This window comes from Bombyx mandarina, chromosome 01 (assembly GCF_030267445.1).
Source record: "Bombyx mandarina strain Sakado chromosome 01, ASM3026744v2".
NCBI lineage: Eukaryota > Metazoa > Arthropoda > Insecta > Lepidoptera > Bombycidae > Bombyx > Bombyx mandarina.
Window position 1 is genome coordinate 16995220 of NC_143208.1, and position 22696 is coordinate 17017915.

Sequence of the window (22696 nt, forward strand, 5' to 3'; positions counted from 1 at the left end):
GAAAAAAAAACAAAACACAAGATTGAATGATTGCACGCAAATATAAAAATATCCGTTAAATCAACAATTCGCTACGCCATCTCAAATCGATATCGCATTGCATTGTTTTCATAACAATTATTAATGGTACACCGGAATTCGCAGTCAAAATGTATACGGGAATTTGATTGTATAAACATGAAAGCTATTTTAATCACCTGCGCTAGTTGCCATCTCAACGTTTCCACTTCCATGTTCAGCGCGTTAACTTTAGTGCTCCTTATGTCTGAACTGGTAGTCTGTCTGTCGGGAGGCTTGACTGTTTCACAATTTGGCTCTGCGACAAATTTCGAAAGTTGGTTGGCTTCGAAACTCTCTTGGGCCTGCAAAAAATAATCTTAATGTATATATAAAAAAGGAAACCGTGTCATCGTTGAGCGGTGTCATTAGAAATAAATTTACGAACGCACAATGAATCATGCACGTCCGATATGATTTCACTTTAAATACATCTTCTGTATAAGCCGCGACCTTAGGTCAATATGAATATAAGGATAAGAAATGTTCTTCGAAAAGTATTTCTAAATATATTACTAGCGTCAATGCGCAGACTATCTCGGATTTTCTGTAGTAACATCAAGTTAAGACTACCGGGACCCATACATTCAAAGTGAATGCCATCACTCACTTTGATAGCTTAAGTTTAAGTCCTCAATTCATTAAAATAAAAGTAATCAGCGCAAGCATAGGCATGAGGGAGAGCTCTACCCTCCTTCCCCGTATCTAAGCCTCTAAGTTATATAGGAATTATTACTAGCTAGGTCTATGTCTGGTGTTCTAGCTGCTCTATTCTCATGTCAAAATGATCTGGCCACAGTAAAACCGAAATTGTTTTTTATACCGTTAATTAAAGGTAGAATTTGGAATACGGTTCACTGCTTGAACAAGACGCACACACACATACATTACTCAAGTTATTGCGTACATCAAACAAAACCTTAGTACAAAGAAAATTTCGTAGGTAAAACGGCACACGCCGATGTTTATCTTGATATAGCCTACTACTGTTTCAACGTATGCGGTTCACCTCGGTAATTATCCATTGCAAGCCGAACGTGAGACGATAGCTGGTTTCATTTCAATTATGCAATGGACGGATTTCATAAATAAATAAAAACAATTGAAACCGTTAGGTCCTCATTAGCGATGTGCAGTGCAAGAAGAAAAGAGTAATCGTAGGTGTAAATGATTGGCAGTGTCGATGCACTCCCACGCTTTTGCCTCATTTCGTGCCTATGACCTCGATGTGAGTGCAAAAACAAAACCGCTACGCTTCGATTAAGAAGCACACAACGTAAATACTGCAGCGAATGCTTTGATTGCTTTTGAAGAAGTGCTTAGGCTTGACTTTTGAGAAGTCATTAACCGTTAAATGGAATAGCTGACAAGCACAATTGCATGAAATACGATTCTAAAATATCGTATTCATACCGTCATACTGGACACCTAATTTTATTCCAAATAGCTGACCCGGCAGACTTCGTAGTGCCTCAATCGATAAAATAAAATACCTAAACTTTTGTATAAAATAAACTTAAAACAAACAAAAGGAATCCGTCCGACGGGGAATACATGAAAGGAAAAACAAAATTGTCATTTTTATTTAATTCCGAGCATTTTCATATTTATCTACTTTTTAAACCTTCTCTGGACTTCCACAAATTATTCAAGACCAAAATTAGCCAAATCGGTCCAGCCGGTCTCGAGTTTTAGCGAGACTAACTAACAGCAATTCATTTTTATATATATAGAAGATAGATGACGCCAATCATAGTGTCTTCTGAATGAAATAAGCCTTTAAATTTCTTCTGTGCGTTCGTGACTTACAACTATTAGTTTGTATTATTTTAGTACCAACTCATAGAATGTATCCAGTGCCTTAGAAAATGAACATAAAAAAGAAATTGCCGTATAAAGCATAGAGTATGATGATGTGACCTGGTCGTTCCCAGCGACTTAATTCCCCTACAAAAGTCTATTGTTTCATATAGTGAATAGATTCATGATCTGCATCACAACACTGAACGGGATTCCACAGAGGAAATAGCAGAACGATGTTATTGTAAGCGGTAATTTTGTACTATTGCGTACTATATTATTCAATACGAATGGAAGTAATTTAAACTACAGTTGGTGTTTTTATTGCCTTTGTAGACAGACGAGCGTACGTCCCACCTGATGGTAAGTGGTTACCGTCGCCCATGGACTTCAGCAATGCCAGGAGCAGAGCCGAGCCGCTGCCTACTGCTTAATACTCCCCACAAGCCTCGTTTGAAGGACATGTCATAGCGCTCGGGAAACACCCGACAGTTAGCAATCTGTAAGATTTTATTTTGTTCCAAGCTAATTTTCTTTTAATTACAAATTAAGTGTAACGATAGACAATCCTAAAAAAACACAAAAGAGTAATGCGCAAATAAGTACGATAAATAAGACAAAAATCAAACACGATTTAAGCACTAATTCAGTGAATCACATCGTCTTTCGAATACCATTACCGCATATAGTGCGTTCTCGTATATCAAAAAGCACAGATTAGTTAATTTTTTTTTTTTATTGCTTACATGGGTGGACAAGCTCACAGCCCCCCTGGTGTTAAGTGGTTACTGGAGCCCATAGACATCTACAACGTAAATGCGCCACCCACCTTGAGATATAAGTTCTAAGGTCTCAAGTATAGTTACAGCGGCTGCCCTTTTTTTTTTTTTGGTCAGGAGGAAATCGCCGACTTCCGCCCTTTTCTGGGGATACTGGGCGGGGTATGTCAGAGTCGAACTGACTAAAACCTCCTGTCGCTCAATAACCAACGTCCAAACCTCGCATGAGACAGAACTCATGACAAGGCAAAGGGGGGAAAGTGAAGCGTTTAGTGCGGAGCACATCTCTCCCATCACCCTCTCCCTCGGGACGCCGGACTGGCGGTCGTCGGCGCCACGACCACCAGCCCTCTCGGTCGGCAGACTGTCCGAAGCCCGCCTAGATGGCGCCGGTTAGAGTGGGTTACCCTATGGAATACCCCGCTGGGCCAGAACCAGCGTGGGTCGAGGATAGCCGGCCTTCCATCACTCGGATGCTCTTGCGTAAAACGCGTGCAGAGCAGCTTGCACGTCGTCTTCTTAGGCCCCCCTTGCCGGTCCCCAGACCGACATGTGAGGGGGACCCGAAACACTTAGAGGGCCAGGGCTTGGGCGAGATCCGCCTCCCTGGCCCCCGCTCGACGGCGGCGGGATTGTGCGTCTCTCACGCGCCCCGCTGCCTCCTGCGAGATGGTGCACTCGCAGAAGTCGAGCATCGCCTTCCACGACTCGTCGTCGCCGAGCATCGATGCCACAACACTTGGCAACGACAAGTCGGTTCTTATTTTTGCGACGAGGACACGGCGCCACCCCTCCCATGCGGGGCAGGCGACGAGCGTATGCTCTGCCGTGTCCAAGTCGCAACCACAATGGTGGCACTCTGCCGTCGGCTCGGCTGTGATCCGGTGCAGGAACTCACCGAAACAACCATGCACAGTGAGCACCTGCGTGAGCCGGAAAGTGAGGCGTCCTCTGTCACGATTCACCCAATCCACAAGGACCGGGCGAATCGCCTCGACGGTCCTACGACCAGCCGAAGGATCAGCCAGCCGTCTAGACCATGACTCCAGCACGGAACAGCGGCTGCCCTACCCTTCAAACCGAAACGCATTACTGCTTCACGGCAGAAATAGGCAGGGTGGTGGTACCTACCCGCGCGGACTCACAAGAGGCCCCACCACCAGTAAAAGTTCATGCAAATACGTAAAGATTTATTACAAAACTAAATCATATACGTTCAATGTTCTAGTTAAGATGACGCTATCACGGAACATGTAGCGTCTTATATGTAAAACTTACAAAAATACATAGAAATAAGAAAAGAGTTTTGAAACAATTAGTCAACGCATTATTTGTGTAGACGTTGATCTGTCTACAAATTATCGTAATTTCTTGTGAATAAGGTCAACATTCAAAGTGCCTTTCAGATTACTTGTTTTTTTTTTTTTTAATTAATTCTGTATGTGTTGACCAATGTATAGGCAACTTTAAATACACGCGCTTTATATACATATATAGTACAATAGTGGACAGGAAGAAAAAACCTAAAGCTTATAATCCATGATGTGACGAAAGGTGCACTTTATACCAATACAACCGCATTTAAAGATTATATTATATTCTATTTAGTGCCCTATGGTAAAAAATTGATATTTATTTTTAGTGTGTTTGGTAGGTACTACCAAATTTCCACAGTATCAATACTTTATTCATTAAATGTTTAAGTACTTTAAAGTTCTTTGAAAACTCTAAGTACTTGTTCTTTTGGTTAAATATACAATATTAGCCTGTAATATGTAGATAGGTTTGTTATGTTGAGTGAAATGCACCTGGTTTCTCTTTAAGCTGGTGTCCGATGACAGACGGTGTACGATGATCTACTCGTGTCTGCACTAGATTGGAACCACTCGTGAACAAGGCCACCGGGCTGATAATATCATATTACAATTTCTATGAAGTATAATATTCAGTACAGGTTCACAAGAGGGCTTGGTGGGGGGGGGGGGGTGAAAGGCGACATTTTGCTTAATACGCGACATTTATCTTTGTAATTAAAGGTCCCTTTTATATGGTATTAGTATCAGCAATTCGATGTTTTTTTAATTGAACTTCAATTAAGATTACCCCGTTCAAATAGCCGAAGAAGTTTTTTTGTTACAATATTTTTTACCAAATTTCAAAACTTGCAATGGCTCTCCTGTAAAGTTTTAAAAAAACCGCTCAAGCCAAATAGCCTTTACCCCTCGATATACTACTACTAACTAACTAAATAAAATATAAATTAATGCTGAAATCTATATATATAAAAGAGAGTCGTGTTAGTTACACTATTTATAACTCAAGAATGGCTGAACTGATTTGGCTGAAAATTTGTGAGGAGGTAGCTTAGAACCAGGAGAAGGACATAGGATACTTTTTATCACGTTCCCGTGGGACGTGACATAAAACGTGATATAACAAAATGCAACTGACAGCTAAACGTAATATATTCTATGGTTAATTATCGTACATCGTAGAATTTTGAAGTTGACGTGTTTAAAACAAACAGTGTGGCGGAACAAAGTTCGCCGGGTCCGCTAGTAATAAATAAAATGGATAATAACTATATGCTGTTTATTGCTGATGGCATTACTAGAGAACTTCTAGATCGTTTGGGTATATCTTGGTCTTAATTGATCGTTACAGGCCAATTGAAGGAATTATTATGGAAAGGAAATTAGAATTAGAGTTGGTAGATAGAACGGTGATCAGAATTCAACTTATTAAAATATATATTTATTTTCTCCATCCAAACTGGATGCTTGGACAACATCGTCCAAGCAAATTATGACAAAACTAGTAAACAAAATAAGTTTTCATCGTTTTCACTGAACTTACGTAATAATGAGTCACAGGCAACACTACAATGGAGTCGTTTTGAATTAGCCGCTATTTTTTATGCGTGACGTCGCCCAGTGGGCCTTATGCCCCAATTAGGGTTGCCATGAAAATTAATCTAGTCAACGAAAATTGGCTGTATTTTTTTTTATGTAAAACATAATTAAAACGCTTTGAATAATAATAACATTATTCTATTCAAGGCATAGAGAACTGTTTTTAATGGCACCTTTTTAAATAGCATGAATTCGTTCACGTAAATTTTCTGTCTATAGCAAGATCTTTTTTTATGCCTATTAACAAACACTAAAACATAAATATCGCACAGCCCGTAAAGGATTATTCTGGTATGAGCTGTGAATTCGATACATACTAAGTTCTAGGACTGTGATTCTCAACTGTCGCTTCTGTTGGCCTCACAGTCAATCTTACAAAACCATAGTCGTTATTAAACGAAACTGGTATTTGAAAATATTGTTTAATCTTAAGTGTTTTAACGTATCACTGTTTCGGGTGCGGGAAACGTTCGCTTCGATGGATCGGTTCATTATTTATCGTAAAATGCCGACCGTGGTAGATGATATGAAAAAAAGACGTGTGGCACTCGGGGACTGCCGCGGTAAAGCTATTGCAAAGCATTTTTTATCATCTTATGCAATTACAATTAGACAATAATAATTTAATATTAAAACAATTATAAAAATAAGACCACGCTATATTTATAAACATTAACAAAAGCAAAAAATTAACTGTCCCCTTCACACTCATAAGCTAGACCGCGTGAGAGAGAGATGGGCAGACTTTTCATGATGCTCATGCAGTGCGACGGCACGCCGCGCGCTTATTCACAAACACTACACCAGCGCAACGTGTGTTTGTGTTGAACGCGAGCTACATAGTAGGCGTAGTGGGGCTGTCAGGTTATTTTCGTTACGGAATTTCTTGACTCAGTCGCCGCGCTCAAGGCCCGCGATAGAAGCTTGGCAATAACTTAAAAATATATAAATTTAATATTCATTAGTTGTACTACACTGAGACCTTAGAACTCACATCTCAAGGTAGGTGGCGGCATTTACGCTGTGCATGTCTATTAGCTCCGGTAACGACTTAACATCACGTGGGCCGTGGGCTCGTCCACTAATCTATGCAATAAATAAAATAAAATAAAAATGTGTAAAAGCCCTGATAGTCGGGTTGCGGAGTGAGGCAAGTCGTCATGCACAGTCGGCGACGCGTGACCGCCGCGTCCGGGCTTGGCCCTCGGAAACAGCCCTACCCCATACGAAGATAAAACGTACATAATTTGCTCGATCAAATGTCGACTGCGCTTTGCACGTGCATCGATCCCGTATTTAACCAACCAGTCTTTACGTAGTCTAGAACTGAAATGCATTATTGCGTGAAGCAACGCAGAAATACGTTACACGTTGAGTGTTTCTGTACCAAAATAGGACCAAGCGATTGCCAAACAATTTATATTTTGATAAACAATACTCGGATCAGTCGAGTATAGTAATGGTCAGTAATTAAATGAAATCCTTAGTAGTTACTCCTCGGATACCTGTGTGCTTAGTAAGAGTTTTTTAACGTAAAAATTAACTCAAATCTGTATGGAGTTGGAAGGTTTACCTACGTTTGCCGCTAGGGGCGCTGTTCCAACTGCATACAAATTAAAAGTTTACTTTTACGCTATCGAGAGCGTTAAAAACTCGCTCTAAGCGCACAGGTCTAAATCATCAATATACCTGCTTTATACATATTAATTTATTGCTATGAGAGTTTATGAGCAGTAAAAATGTTTTAACGAGACGAAATCCCGACCCACCTGAAGCTGATGGACCTCAACGTGAATAACACGACTCACGTTGAGACATGAGGTCGAATACTACAATTTTATACGTTGACCGAACAATTCATCAACTGGAACGCCTTAGTACTTCGCGATAAAAATAGCAACGATTGTGATAACATACCCATGGGGACACACAACATATAAACTAAGAGAATATGCACCGTTTTAATTTTGTGGGACTGTTTATATCGTTTTAATATATGGTAAAAGTGGTATCAAATGAACAAAGAATTAAATCTAAAAACGACATTACAAGACGAAGACCTTATTATTATTACGATTTCGATCCTATTTACTTTCAAGAGCAGAGGTCTATTCGTGAAACCTAATGAATAAATCTCACACGATGTTAGTGATTTGTAATTTAAAGTTATTCAGCCTAGACCTTCGTCGTGTTGCTGTCAAACAAAAATCGTTTGTATTTTCTTGTTGCGTACCAGCTCATTAAGTAGGTGCAAATATATTGTTATATGAAGAAAATGACGCTTTTATAATGTTTAATTGAATTATTTTATTTTTTTATAAATATTAAATGTTTAATGTTAATCACCACTCTATTATGCACGAGGGTTTAGCATTAACATCGAGCGATGCGTCTGAAGACAAGAGACCGAAGAGAATGGGGTGCATTCTAAGAGACCTACACTCAGCATTGGGTGGACACGGGTTGAAGAAGAGATGCTCTGTGCTGGTGTTCGAATCCCGCAAACAGGTATCCATTTTCGTAATGAAATAGGTAGCTACGGAACGACTTTCAACAATGGAGGAATAATATCGTGGAACATAAATTAAGTCCGCAAAGATTATAATTTGCGCAAAAACTTCAGTTATGATCGTTTTCTCTAAGGCTGATTTTAGAACTAAATTATTTAAGTTCAACTGATTTAAATAAAAAAAAACATCGTAAAAACTAACTGTAATTAAGTATACTACAGGCCCACAGTAGTCGAAATTCGACTATAATTAATTGGAATTGTAAGTTTGTACACATACTATAATCACAAATTTCGCCAAGGCTACACTATAAAAAAATATTAATAAAGACAAACAATATTTAATCTATTCTCAATTTGACCACAGACGTCAAGAACAAAAGTTTGACAATAAATAGTATGCATGCGTGTGTGCGTCATATACATGGTATGTGGTGTGTGTAATGTTTTCTTTATTGATTTAATGTATCTTTTATGCATTATTTTTAAAAAATATTAGCATGGTGTACTTCTTCTCTGTATTCTCTATAAGTGTGGAAAATTTCATACTCCTCCGTTCGCGCAATTTTCGTAAAAAGGGATACAAAGTTTTTGCTTCACGTATTAATATATATATGTAGATATAGTTTAAGTATAAACTAAAAATGACCTGAAGGACTCCTGCAAATCTCCCTAATAAATAATTAATTGCTCCAAAAAAATCATACTATACTTTGCTCACTAAGTAACCCAGTATTTTCGAAAAATAATCAAGTTTTATATTACTGTCCGTCCATACAATATTCTATGTCCAGAATAGTAATTCATTGGTTTTCTAAAGATTTTTTCAGCTTAACAATAAAAATATGTACTAATTATATTAGTATATGTGGAAAACACCACAGTTAAAACATATGTCCAATTTCAAACTTCCTCCTTCTTTTTTCAATTTAAAGCGGTTAAGTAGACGTCGTGTCATAATATAATCTAATCGTATTTGTGTCTTGCTAAATTGTTTTACGGTTAATTCAAACGATTGAAATAAGGAATTTATTGTTTATTAAAGGAGTGATAACTTTATGAATGCAAAACAATAAAATTACATAACATGTCGCATATGATGGCAGCCCTAACTCTAATCTATTGTTCTGCGTTTCCCAATAGTTCGACGATTCAAAACTCGAGACCTAACAATTTCAGACAAAAGAAAAACGTTGGCGGACAACGTAAATTGAAAGTTAGTTTATGACGAAAGCAAATATTTTTGATTTTACGAATAGTACATAGAAATCGTCTTCTCTGTTAAAATATGTATCACTTTATTGGCATCTACGACTCACAAATATGTCGCGTTTAACGTAATTAATACTTTGAAGTTGTCTCTCAAGCTATCCCATCTCCAGCGGCGTCCACGTTGTGATACACATGGGCTCCCCCATAGACATAACCCATTGAGTTTCTCGTAGGATCTGTTCAGCGGGTTGCGATTCTGATCCGGAGGTAGATTCTGCGAAGCACTGCTAGGGCTAGTGTTAACAAATTCTCTCAGGTTGAGCCCGTGAACTCACCTACCTACCCGTCCGCGCGAAACTGTAATAACTTCTTAAGCTACCAGCGAATAGGTAGAGAATAAAAAAGATAGGTTCCGGTAACCAACGGCCATTGTAAAGTATAAAAAAAAAAACTATCGACAATTTAGACAACGCTATTGTCATATTATAACACATCACATTCATGCGTCCACAATAGTTGCAGCTAGAGAGCTAAACTGTATTGAAACCGTTCGTTTTCCATAACGAAGCAAAACCACCGAAGATGACAGCATCAACATGTTATTTTGATGCGCAAAATACTTGTTTGTACGCATATAGGTCTGTTTAATTCTATTAGGTTCCCAAGGATTCTTCGCATACTATTCACACATAGTTCTAGTACCTAACAAAGGGGTCACAGAGGCACAGGCTCAGTGTATTTTCAAAGCGCATTAGTATATTTAAACGACTATTCGAATGCAGTACGCTTACTTGAACGCGTGTGTCTGCATTTGGTTATGTAACTAATGTAAAGGCAACGTCACACGAACACAAAATTATTATGTAATATTTAAGGACTGCATTTTTCAGAAGTATTTAATTTTTTTATTATTATTAAAGTACATTACATCTCGGAGGATTTTAGTAATACTAGTGGTCCCCTAGTTGTCGAAATTCAACTATAATTAATTGAAATTGTAAGTTTGTACATTATTATGATTATAATTTATACTTCTATAATCACAAATTTCGCCAAGGCTACACTATAGACAAATATTAATAAAGACAAACAATATTTAATCTATTTTCAATTTGACCACAGAACATAAGCAACAAGAAAAGTTTGACAATAAACAAATAGTATGCATGCGTGTGTGTGTCCATGCATGTAATGTCTTTTTTGAAGATTTAATGTATTACTTAAGCATAATTTAAAAAAATATTAACATTCTGCATTCCTTCTCTATATTCTGTATAAGTGTGGGAAATTTCATACTCCTCCGTCCGCGCAATTTTCGTAAAAAGGCGTACAAAGTTTTTGCTTTACGTATTAATTTTAAGATAATCAAACGACTTTCTTGAGAACTGTAACTGCTATTCCTATGTATTAGAAACAACGACCAAACAGAAAAGTATACTTGTTCTGCTATTTGACACGCAGATGACGTTACTCGTACCCACATAACAATATCACCAAAATAATATTTCGATTAAGTACGTGCCTAGCGCTTAATTTGTCGGAACTATGTACGAACACAGCCTAAGCATACGTATTAGAATCACGTACGGTCGCGCAGGGCGATCGTGTCCACAGAACGTTTGTCACTAGATCCGGCACTTTGTACTCGTGATTCGGTAACTGCTCTATAATATATCGTGCGTTGATGTGTAAATAAAAATTACCAACGAAAACGAATATAGTATAATAGTATTCCTGTCGCAGAGAGACGAGTTCCGGCTTGAAGGGCACGTTTTCAACGTATAAATGAATGACCGTCTTCATTTAAATTTTATTTTGTACGTACTGTGTATTGAGTTCCAGTTCTCGAAGATTACGAATCCATTTTGTAGTTTATGAATCCATATAAGGCTTCGCTATCTATCATCTCATTTCGAATCGCTCAATATGATGAATAAAAACAGAAAGAAGTGGCCTAAAGATAAATCCCGCAGGCAATTTTTTTAGTGAAATACCTCCTTAACTCATATTAACGGATGCCTCCACGATAAAGGAATGACATTGTGTAATAAAAAACAAACCCACAAAAATTGTAATGCAGAATTACTAAACATTTGAGAGATATACCTCAAGTATCAAGATGGGTAGCGGCGTTTATGTCGTGATATCTATGGGCTCCGGTAACCACTTAACACCAGGCGGGTCCTGAACTCTTTCACCGGTCTAAGAAAAGAAAAAAAATTAGTTATCAAATTCACGATCACGAAAACGATCTTTATGAACATGTCTTACGATTTGTAATGTTTCGAATGCGTAACGGTTTTTGCGATCACGACTGAAACGTTACAATTAAAATAATAAATACAAGATTGAACCAATCCATGATTAACATTATTAAATAACAGCTGTACTCGTCCGCTTCGCTGGGCATTTAAAATTAACATTATTATTTCTCACCCCCACAAAGATGCTCATCATTAACGCCCCCGTAGCTGGTGTAGGGAGTCCAACACTCATATAAATATTAGCCTATCCATTAAGTACATGTATTTTCTACATGGATACCAAGTTTCAAGTCAATCGGATGTATGGTTCAGTAGTTATAACGGAACATCCGTAAAAACCACTGTAGATTTATATATTAGTATAGGTTATGTCTGGAACTCGCGAAAACCGATCAAAAAACTTATGATCCTTGACAAATCTATTGAAATTTGGAGATGTAGTATTTTAATAAATAAAACTTAAGTTATTTATTATTCAATGTCTCTCTGTCGTTGGACAAAAGCTACCTTTTAATGTTTTAACGGTGTCAAGGTACGATGTGACTCCGCGTACATAGAGATACATGTAAAGGAGTTCCACATGGCTGCCCACCTCGCTCTAATGTCTAAATTGTCGGGATCCGGGCATGAGTCAGCCGCACCTGTCTTGTTTTTTTGATAAAAACCGACCAAGCATGAATTGGCACAGGATACTGCAGGGTTCTGTATGTAAGGGGCTTTTCAAATTGCTACCTTTTGACGGGATTTTAACAGCGGTGCAGTCGCATCGCTAAATATGAAGAAGAACCCACTACCCGGGAATGATCTCCCTACCACTAAGGGCAGGGGTGAAGTGATGCTAGGGACAGATTTGGGGGGCTGTTCGTAGCGTGTTCGGCAGCAATTTACATCTATATATACATATATATAATAGGATGAGCTTTGGTTAGGCGACGGAGTGATGCCCGTGGACTGAGCACCCCGGCGCCGGCTGCTGTCCTCTTCTTCATTTGCTAAATATAAGTGCACAGGGCGTCTTATGCTTAACAAATTACACCGCTGTATTTTTTTTTCATACGTACTTATATAGTCATTTTGATTAATTGCCTCAAATGTATACAAGCTTCGTCTAGCGTCTATATTAAGAATTTGAAAGCAATCAGTAAACTAAATGTAAATATTCACTTACGTTTCATATAAAACAGAAACGTTTCAAACTATTGTAGTTAATAACAATGTTGTTGCCAGTCACAAATTGGCCGTTCGGACTCCATGTTACATTCCGCCATTAATACTCATGGTATTTTAAACACGAAACTAATCAACATTTAGTGTAGTAAGGAAAACATAATCACAGTTAACTCTAAAAGCTGCTATGTTTAGGTTCCCAGTTCGTTCCGTAAATTGCCCGAGCATCGGTATCGAAGCGTACCCTGTAAATTGTTCTTTGATCACGACTTGTAATTTTACAACTTCAATCTTTTTTTAATACGCTTTTATTAGCTTCAGACGTGTGTATGTTTGTAACGGAATCTTTGAACATGATTTTGACCATCTTTAAAACGTCGTATTAACTCGAAATTTCGTATACTTATTAAGGGCCGATAACAATTAAATATAAAAAAAAAAAAAAAAAAAAAATTCTACTAAAAATTGAAAAATAAATAATAGTTCCAAAAAAACTAACAAAATACATTTTTATAGAAAATCCAACTAAAAAATAGAAAATAAAATGCTTTTCAGGATATTATCAAAATAACCCTTCTACTCATATCTGTTCATAAAATATTTATAACTACTGATACCATGCACCCCACGCTTTTTTTACAATAAAATCATTTTTTCTTACACTATTTTTAATTCAAATTTATTAAAATTTATTTTGTATTTTTTAGTTGAATTTTCTATAAAAGCAAATTTTGTTAGTTTTTTTTTAAACTACTATTTATTTCTTCATCGTTTCAACATAATTTGTGAAATGTAAATTATATGGATAAAATTACTATTTTCTTTTTTATAATTTAATACATATAATAAGTGAACAACAAGTATGTATGTATATACATATGTGTTATATATAGCTAGGCGATGAAAGTGTGTTGTGACACGCTTTAGTTTTATCAGAAATAGAATACATACGCTAACCAAAGTGGAACTTTGACAGAAAAATCCTATCCATTCAAAAATATCCTATCATTCTTAATTTTTAAATAATTTGTGCTCGCTTAAGACCTTTTTTTTGTAATAGATATGAGTTACCTCAAGTACATTCATTTCCAATCAATTTATCAATCAGTTTGGAATTTTACAGTCACGATTCAAAGCTCCTTTTAATGTTAAATTACATGATTCGATAAAAAATCGTATTGCGTTTTAATAATATTGTTTACGTGCCTTATAGGCAGTTAGTTAGTAGACTTGGCTGTGCTCTTTATTGTTGACTAGCGGAGCCGGCGAACTTTGTTCCGGCACACGGTTTGTTTCAAACACATCAACCAGTCAACTTCAAAATTCTACTATAATTAACACAATTAACCATAGAATATATTACGTTTAGCTGTCAGTTGCCTTTTGTTATAGTTACCACGTTTTATGTCAAGTCCCACAGGAATGTGATAAAAATGTCCTTCCTATGTCCTTCTCCTGATTCTAAGCTACCTCCTCACCAATTTTCAGCCAAATCAGTTCAGTCGTTCTTGAGTTATAAATAGTGTAACTTGCACGACTTTCTTTTATATATATAGATAGATTTCCGAAGCGACATTGAATTACTATCACGTGGGCAGTATACTCAGCCTACAATAGTAACAAATAGGTACTATTTTAGAATGGAAATCAGATTATTTTAGATTTTACAAATAAAATGATAAAGATGTCGCTCGCGTTACTCAATAGCTACTAGATAGATTTCAATGTTTTACTTCTTTGAGACTTGCTTCTAAACCGAAATAAAATAATCATGATATTTTCATTTCATTTAAAGATAAATTTATTAAGGTTTACAGTCTCTGTATGGTTTATAAGGCGTGTAAAGGTGTTAAACGCCCTTTATAAATAAAAGTGTTAAGTGTGGAGATATATACGATGGAGAGAAAATCTTCCACCGAGCTGGTGACGTTGCTCGGTAGACCGACGGTCCAAATATTGTCATTCGGAACTTGTATATGTGTAAGCTTATCTTGAAAATGTTGTAAGCGAGATTCAGGCATCTGTCAATTATCTTGTATAATGGCTACCTGCCACAACAAGTTAGTTTCGATTTTACTCCTTATATTATTACAAGTGTCTGTGGTCTGAAGTGTCGGAATAAGCGAAATACAAACGCACGTGCTACTCAAACTGTGTCCCTACAGTCTCATACGATAAATGCCGTTATATAAGTATAGTTTGATATAAAAACATACACTTCAAAAAAAAGAAGGAAAAGAATAAATGTTATCAGTCAACGGCCAAAAGTTAATAAAGAATATTCAATGACAATAATTTCATAATTCCAATGAAAATATCCGGTCATTCGGAATATTTACCAACACGAACGCGAAATTAACTGTAAACATTGTACATATTTCGTGCAAGTCAGTACTCGATGCTAGTTTTTTTTTTCTTTCGTTTAACCAACGGTCAATGGAGGCGGATTTAATCACAGCTGCGATTAATGTCGTTGACCTCTGAATACCTAAGCGTTTTTTAGGAGCACAGTACGGTATTACACCCCACCCACTGTTTTTATTTTCTACGTTGCAATTAAAAGGACGGAACTGCTTTTCCGTTCGACTATACATTGTTACAGTTGAATTAGAGATATTGTGACCTTTTCTTGAATGACTCGAAATCATTTATGAAGCATTTTCGTACAAATTTGTAGTATTTATTTACCACGAGCTGTGTCTGCAATGCTATTATTGAACTTGAATATTGAAACGTATTTTTATACATTCAAACGTTAGATGGGAAAACAGATATCGTCAGGTTGAGCCCCGTGAGCTCACCTACTAAAGTTAGGGTTACGCTGACATAGCCTCTCAAGGCTATCAGCTTAGGTAGGAAAACAACGGGAAAACATCCACCATCCACATAAGCCAAATCCAAATATTCATCTACATAGATATGAATGTGCACAAAGGCTAACAAGAAAAGGAAAAATTTATTCACATCTTTACTCTATACGGAAAATAGAATAAGCGATGCAAACATAATAAAAATATTTCGTCATGCAAAGGGATACTGAAATAAGATTAAAATCGTCTAAGCTTAAGTCTTTAAAATTAGTACAGACATTTAACATAATACACAGATACGAACTTGAACTGTAACACTAAGCAAATCACGTAAACGATATCGCTTTTGGCGCGGCGAGATAAATTGGCTGTTTTGGCTACCGGAACGAGAGTCGGACTTTTCCTTTTGTATACAAAAACATATTATAGATTGTCTTCGTTTCGTTTTATTATGCTTTAATATATTTCATATCGCAATGGGGACACGAGGCGGATTTGAAGAGCTTTTTTCTAATACCTTTATCGTAATGCAAGGCCTTTCTTTAAAAGATGTAAAAGATGCATTTATACTGGTAGGGAATTTTATGACCCGATACAGGCAGTTTTTTTTTTTTTATTGCTTATACGGGTGGACGAGCTCACAGCCCACCTGGTGTTAAGCGGTTACTGGAGCCCATAGACATCAACAACGTAAATGCGCCACCCACCTTGAGATAGAAGTTCTAAGGTCTCAAGTATAGGTACCACCACCCTGCCTATTTCTGCTATGAAGAAGTAATACGTTTCGGCTTGAAGATTGGCCCAGCGGTTGTACTATAAAACTGAGACAGAACTGAAGTTTCAAGGGTGGTGGTAACGTTTTATGTGTCTAGGGTCACTCGTAGGCTTTAAACTTGGGCCTATTCTACTAAAAAACCTAGTCCATACTCTAACGGACACAAAACAATATGGTACACGACTCTAAAGTAAAAATAAATTTCAAGAGACATCAAAAATTCTTGGCCACAAGATAACAACTGCGCATAGCGGATAAGACATACCTTCGAGCCAAATATAGTACTGAATTATTAATTTAATACACCACAGACGCCCGGCCGCTTCCTACAATGCGCATATACATATAATACATGTTTGTGGTTAGTGTTCGCACGAGATTCCATGAATATTTTTATTACCATTGTATTTATTGCCATTGTAGGCAAACCAGTATATGGCCAGCAGCAGAGCCAAGCCGCTGCCTACCGTTAAGTACTCTCCACAAGCCTCGTTTGGAGAAGGATATGTCGTAGCGCTCGGGAAACACCGTGGAGGGGAGCTTATTCCAAAGACGGGTGGTACGTGGCAAAACGTTAATTTTATTGTCAATTTCAATTCTGAATTCAATTTCCTGAACATTTTACATTTTCAGAGATGTGCCCTTTTCGAAATTGCATATTCAATTGTAAACTAGGATTGAGATGATTATTAAACATGGAATACACGCAAGAAGACCTTTTCCTTTAACACCTCCCAAAGCACAACATTACATTACAATAAGAACAGATGCTAATAAACAGTAAAACCACTGTTGCCATCGCTCTAGTGCGAGCCGTGACGACATTGGTAGTAGAAGTAGATAATTGTTGGTGAACGACCCTGACCGTGTGTTTGTACGTAAGTTATTTAGCACGCGTACTACGAATTTTAAAGTTTAAGCTATTACATTATTAGAAAGGTACGCATTATTCTTTAGTTTATTTATTTAAAGAATATTTTTTGGTATCTACACAAATAAAACTTCGTTCCACAATGCATTGACGAAATGCTTTCAAAGTAACATTTTGTATGATTGCAAAAAAAATATCCATAAGCATTAACATAACCTCAAAATAGATACTATATGATAGAGAACGTTGTTGCCATATTCGTTGACCCGTTTCCACAAATTCGTTGGGCCAAAAAAAATTAATACAAATTACACTTTCTACAAAGATGATAAAAAATAACGGTGTACATATTTTGTAAGTTGAACTACAATCATTACGTTTTATCGATACTCGAGATAGCTCTAGACATTTAGTAGTGTGAATCTCACGTTGTGCAGACATGACCTAGAATTCTTTGCGTGCCAAGCATTTATGATAAAACTTTATCTCGAGTTTAAGTTACGATGTTATCTGGGAGGACAGTTCAATCATTCGTTTAGTAACAAGCTTTCAATCCTAGAACCGCGTAAAAAGTAACTATTTTAATGGCAACGTTAGTAGAACACAAGAAAATTAATTTAAAAAAAGAAGCAAAAACTCGAATATATACATAAGCACATATCGCAATAAATACTTATTTCAAATTCAAATCGTGATATGGAACTAATCAAAACAAAATTTGTACCTACCTTAAAGCAATGCATTGAATTATCAAATTTCAATCTAAATCATAGTTACAAGCTCTGCTACCTTGCTATAACAATGAAAAGTGATTCAATTATAGAATCATTCAGAAGCTTTCCGTGTGTATAATTAATTAGTGTTACCAATTTAGTAGTCTCCACTACCAGACTACTTGACTACTCCTATAAACTGAATTGTTTTTTTGTTATCTACAGTTTGTTCTTCGTGACAGGGTTCGCGACAAACAAAAACATACATTTAAAAATACGGCGAAATAAGAGTTCGCGAAAGGTTTTTCGAAATAAAAACTCAGCATGATATAAAATGCAAAGAAACATCATTAACATATAAACCCCGAAAAAGAATACTACATATTATTAAAATGTTTATTAAAATTTTTAGCTTAAATGACCGTCATCAAACCAACTCAACCATGCTATGAACACTAAAACATAAATTGGAATGGATTTTACAATATTACGTAATCCATATTTCATTAAACTTTTAGTAAAACGGTTGACAAAAAAACGAGTCTCTTATAACCAACGAGACTAGAACGAACTGTATTTCTAATTTCCGCACGAGCGAAGTCAGAGGCCGATGTTTTCACTGCACAACTTCAAAAGGTCAGAAGTAATTTCTCTAAAAACAAGTTCCCAACAACCCTTTACATAAGTATGTGTTTAAATATAATATAAATTTACATAAGTGTGTATGGAAGAATTCTGGATACAAATTCAACAATAGAATTATAACGATCACTTTTATAAACCAAATAATGACGTACGTAGGTGTTCTTTCAATATCTTCGTGACAATGAATTCATTCAGTCACAGAACAATTCTGCCGTGCTTACGATAAATACAGTAAGTCACATTTTTGTCGATATTGAGTTAAGTATATATTTGGAATGTAGAGATTGAGATCTACATTTCTGTATATTTAAAATTTTAAAATGTGGTATAGAAACTTAAATAAGCTTAAGCATAATTACAGTAAGAAACATTTTCCGCCAAAACATACTTATTATAATTGCAGTATGGGCACATACGGTTGATTTTTTCATAAAGTCTAAACCATTTCTTATGTATTGATACAGTAAGTAATTTTGCTGTTATTGTTTTTAAGATATGAGTATTTTTCATCAAGTATCACTGAAACATATTAGCAGTAAGTACCACATACTATTATTATATTAATTGTTGAAAATAAAACATTAGTTACTAAACCTTAACATATCTATAGTAAGTTGAACTTACTGTGTATATGATAAGTCAGCAAATTAAAATATTTATTTTTATGCATAGTCGTAACAACAGCAGGATTCACTACTGTAATTATATTAAGGAATACTTCATATTATGCGTAGACTTGTCTGGAACATGTTAGGTAAACACGTTACTTGCTGCAAATATTATAAGGTGTTTAGTTAAAGTTGAGAGGGCTCAACTCATACTAATGTATAAAACAGATCATAATGAGATGTTTCAATCATTGGTTTTTTTACAAGCTAAAATTGTGAAGACCCAAAAGTTTCCTGAGGTGACGTCTAAAAATAGTCCCAGAGGAATCACTGCAGATCGTAAAGTAGATATTATACAGAAGCTTGTACCTCTGATGCCTGAGAATAGAAGAGATTTTTGGTTCAACATTTCGAATTCTGCAACAAATCTATTAACCGAAGAGTTTTGAGTTCAGATTTTTTTTTTAAATAACAGGGGTTATTTAAAATTGCCGTTTTATTGTAATAGGTACCTACTTCGAATTGACATAGAACCTTTATGGTTTGAGATTTTTTAGTGAACAGGTGTAACGTTCGATTATCGACTTTCAGTTTTTTTTTTATTATTCAGCTTAGACAAGAAAGATGGATACTTCGAAAATTCGAGTAATTTTTTAATAAGAGTTCCGACGCGGAACTAACGCTGCAAAAGCAGCACGCAGCATCAATGTTGCGTTTGGAGAAGGGACTGCTAATGAACGCACCGTGCGATTTTGTTTAAACGCTTTCGTGATAGAAATTTTGATTTGAAGAACGAACCACGTGGAAAAGACTGCCCACACAAGTGAATAACAATGAATTGAAAGGGATGGTGAGAGCTGATCCGAGCCAAACTACCCAGGAATTAGCGATATGGTTTAATGTTACCTTATCAACAGTATTGACTCATATGCACCAAATCAATGAAATTTATAAAAAGAGGGAAAAATGGGTGCATTATGATTTGACTGATCTGCAGAAAGAAACGCGTGTTGAACCTTGTGTTGCCTTGTTGAATCGATACAGAAATGAAGCAATATTGGATCGAATTGTGACATGTGATGAAAAGCGATTCTTTACGATAACCGTAAGCGAAAAATGTAATGGCTGACCCCAGGTCAAACGCCGCAACAGTGTCCTGAAGCAAAGCTTACCAATATATGTATAGTAATGGTAACTGTTTGGGGATCTCAGCATGGTGTTATTCACTATAGGTTTCTCCGATATGGTCAAGAAATAACGGTAAATGTCTACTATGCCGTACTCCGAACAATGATAGTAAAACTTGTAGTGAAACAGCCCTGAATCCTGAATCGATCTTCACCATTATTGCTCTATGATGACGCCCGACCTCACACAGCACGAGAAACCGTTTTAACTCTACAGGAACTGCAATTAGAAACCATTGGTCACCCCCCGTATTTGCTAAACCTTGCTCCAACGGAATACAATTTTTTTCGGATTTGGACAATTTTCTACGTGATAAAAACTTTTCTTCCCAGGAGGCAGTACAAAATGCTTTCACACAGTTTGTAGAATCTAGATCACCAGAGTTCTATCGCAAAGACATAAATGACCTTTCTATTAGATGGTAGCAATGCAGAGATAATAACTGTAGATATTTTGATTAAATAAATATGTTAAATGAAAAAAAAACGAATTTCAATTTTTCAGGTCAAATCGGCAATTTCATACTTTAACCCCTAATATGCCTATATTATGTAAGCCTACATATTACTAGTTAATTATAGGACATTTACTATTTAACCATAAACTGTTACACAGGTGCTAATATTATTGATTTGTAAGATTGACTGATTTGATAATTTCTCGTATCGAGGTTTTCATAATCTACATAATAGTTTAGTAGTACATAATAACCGTCTTAAGAGGTTAAATGACTTATTAAAGATTTTAAAGTACCTTATTAGATCAGGGTTGTGTAGCTGCGTTCTGTCAATCTACATATTATTATTTTTATTATAAAGATTCCAAAGAGAACTGTATTCGTTTTTTTAGAAACAAAGTGTTTATTTTTGGTAATTTTTTTATTGTGTACAAAGAAGTACAAACACGAATTTTAAAAAAATAGGTACGGTAAAGGTGTTGTTTGTGTAGATACCTACAGAGCTTAGTTTGTTTGGTTTATGATTATGTCATGTACGAAGGAGATTGTACAAATACGAATTTATTCTTTATAATTAGTTTATAATATGATTCTCAATGCATAAAAATTCAATAAATGGAACTGATTTTAAAATTTTATAGTATTAACAAAGTTGTGTAATTATTCTATTAAGCTGTGGTTTCATTAGATCTCTTTTGTTTCTTTTATCTACAAATAATATCGAGGAAGAGTAATTAATTATGGTTCCAGTGCTTTATGGTAGATGCCATAAGTTTACATATTGCTCATAGCTATAATTACAGTAAGTGATTAAGTTTCATTAGGCAAATTGTGCAATTTTTGTTATTCTATTTAAACATTCACCTCATTCCGTAATCATAATTGCAGTATGTAGTTCAAACTAAAGATTGTTACAGTAAGTCACACACTTACTGTACCAATGCTAAAAAAATGTTTTTTTTTTTAATTATTAATTCCTTAATATAAATAATTTTTGAAGCTTTATAATTTAAATATTATTTCTGAATAAAAATAATAATAGGCAAATTGTTACAAAAGCCTATATTTATCTTAAAAAATTATAAAAACTTAGGTATGCTTTATACTTTGTGAGAAACGTCAAAAGTAAAATTGAAATCTTTAAACGCGTTTTTCTCAAAAGTGTCTCCAGGGCACTTACTGTATATATCACAAGCACGGCAGAATTAACGATCGCGTCTATAGAAATTGGAGAGGTATAAATATATTGCACACGCCTTGTCCTCGCCCTTACACATTCAAAAAAGAAATAAAATAAACATTACAAAGAACGAGATTATTCACGATTGCTTTAACACCCTTGGCTGTAGGTTCCCCTTCTGTTGCCTCAAAAGACTGATTCAGTTACTACTATTCATCATTCTTCGGGAGCATATTATAGCGACAGATGATTTCAGAATGTTTGCATCCAGTTGTGTTTTATGTTACCAACAATAATAGGAATTACTTCAATGAAATTATTGAATGCCCTTTTAATATAACAAAAGTATACTAGGGAATGACAAATGAATAATATGTACCTATTTTTCAACAGTTTGGAATCCTCGTGATGTCTTATTTTGTATCTTAGTGAGTAGGCTATTGACTGCCGTTCAAGACAAGTAAAAAACAAATTGAATCGATGCAGTCATATATACTTGAAAACGCCTATAAAGGCATGTTTGTATGAAACAACTTTTCGTTTGGGTTTTGACTCAATCAGTACAAAATGACGCGGAGGTACTCGAGCAGTTTTTAGCAAATCCAACCCCTCCTGGTTGAGCCTTTGCTCGCCCACCTGTCCTGATGAAACTGGAAAGGCCTCCGGGCCACAAGTAGTCTTTCAATCATAAAAAAAATAAAAAAATTACTGTGGCAAAGACGAGAATCTGCTCCCGAAGTCAGAGAAGA

At 35.9% G+C, this 22696-nt stretch overlaps 1 protein-coding gene across 1 annotated transcript in view; it reads right to left on the reverse strand.

Annotated features, from left to right (window-relative positions):
• The window catches only part of LOC114252831 (uncharacterized), a 29984-nt gene that overhangs the window by 1843 nt on the left and 5445 nt on the right, over positions 1 to 22696 (reverse strand). Inside the window, exon 2 of the mRNA XM_028187491.2 lies at positions 198 to 362. Within this exon, the coding sequence (XP_028043292.2) occupies positions 198 to 362 (165 nt within the window). The remainder of the gene's footprint in view (positions 1 to 197; positions 363 to 22696) is intronic.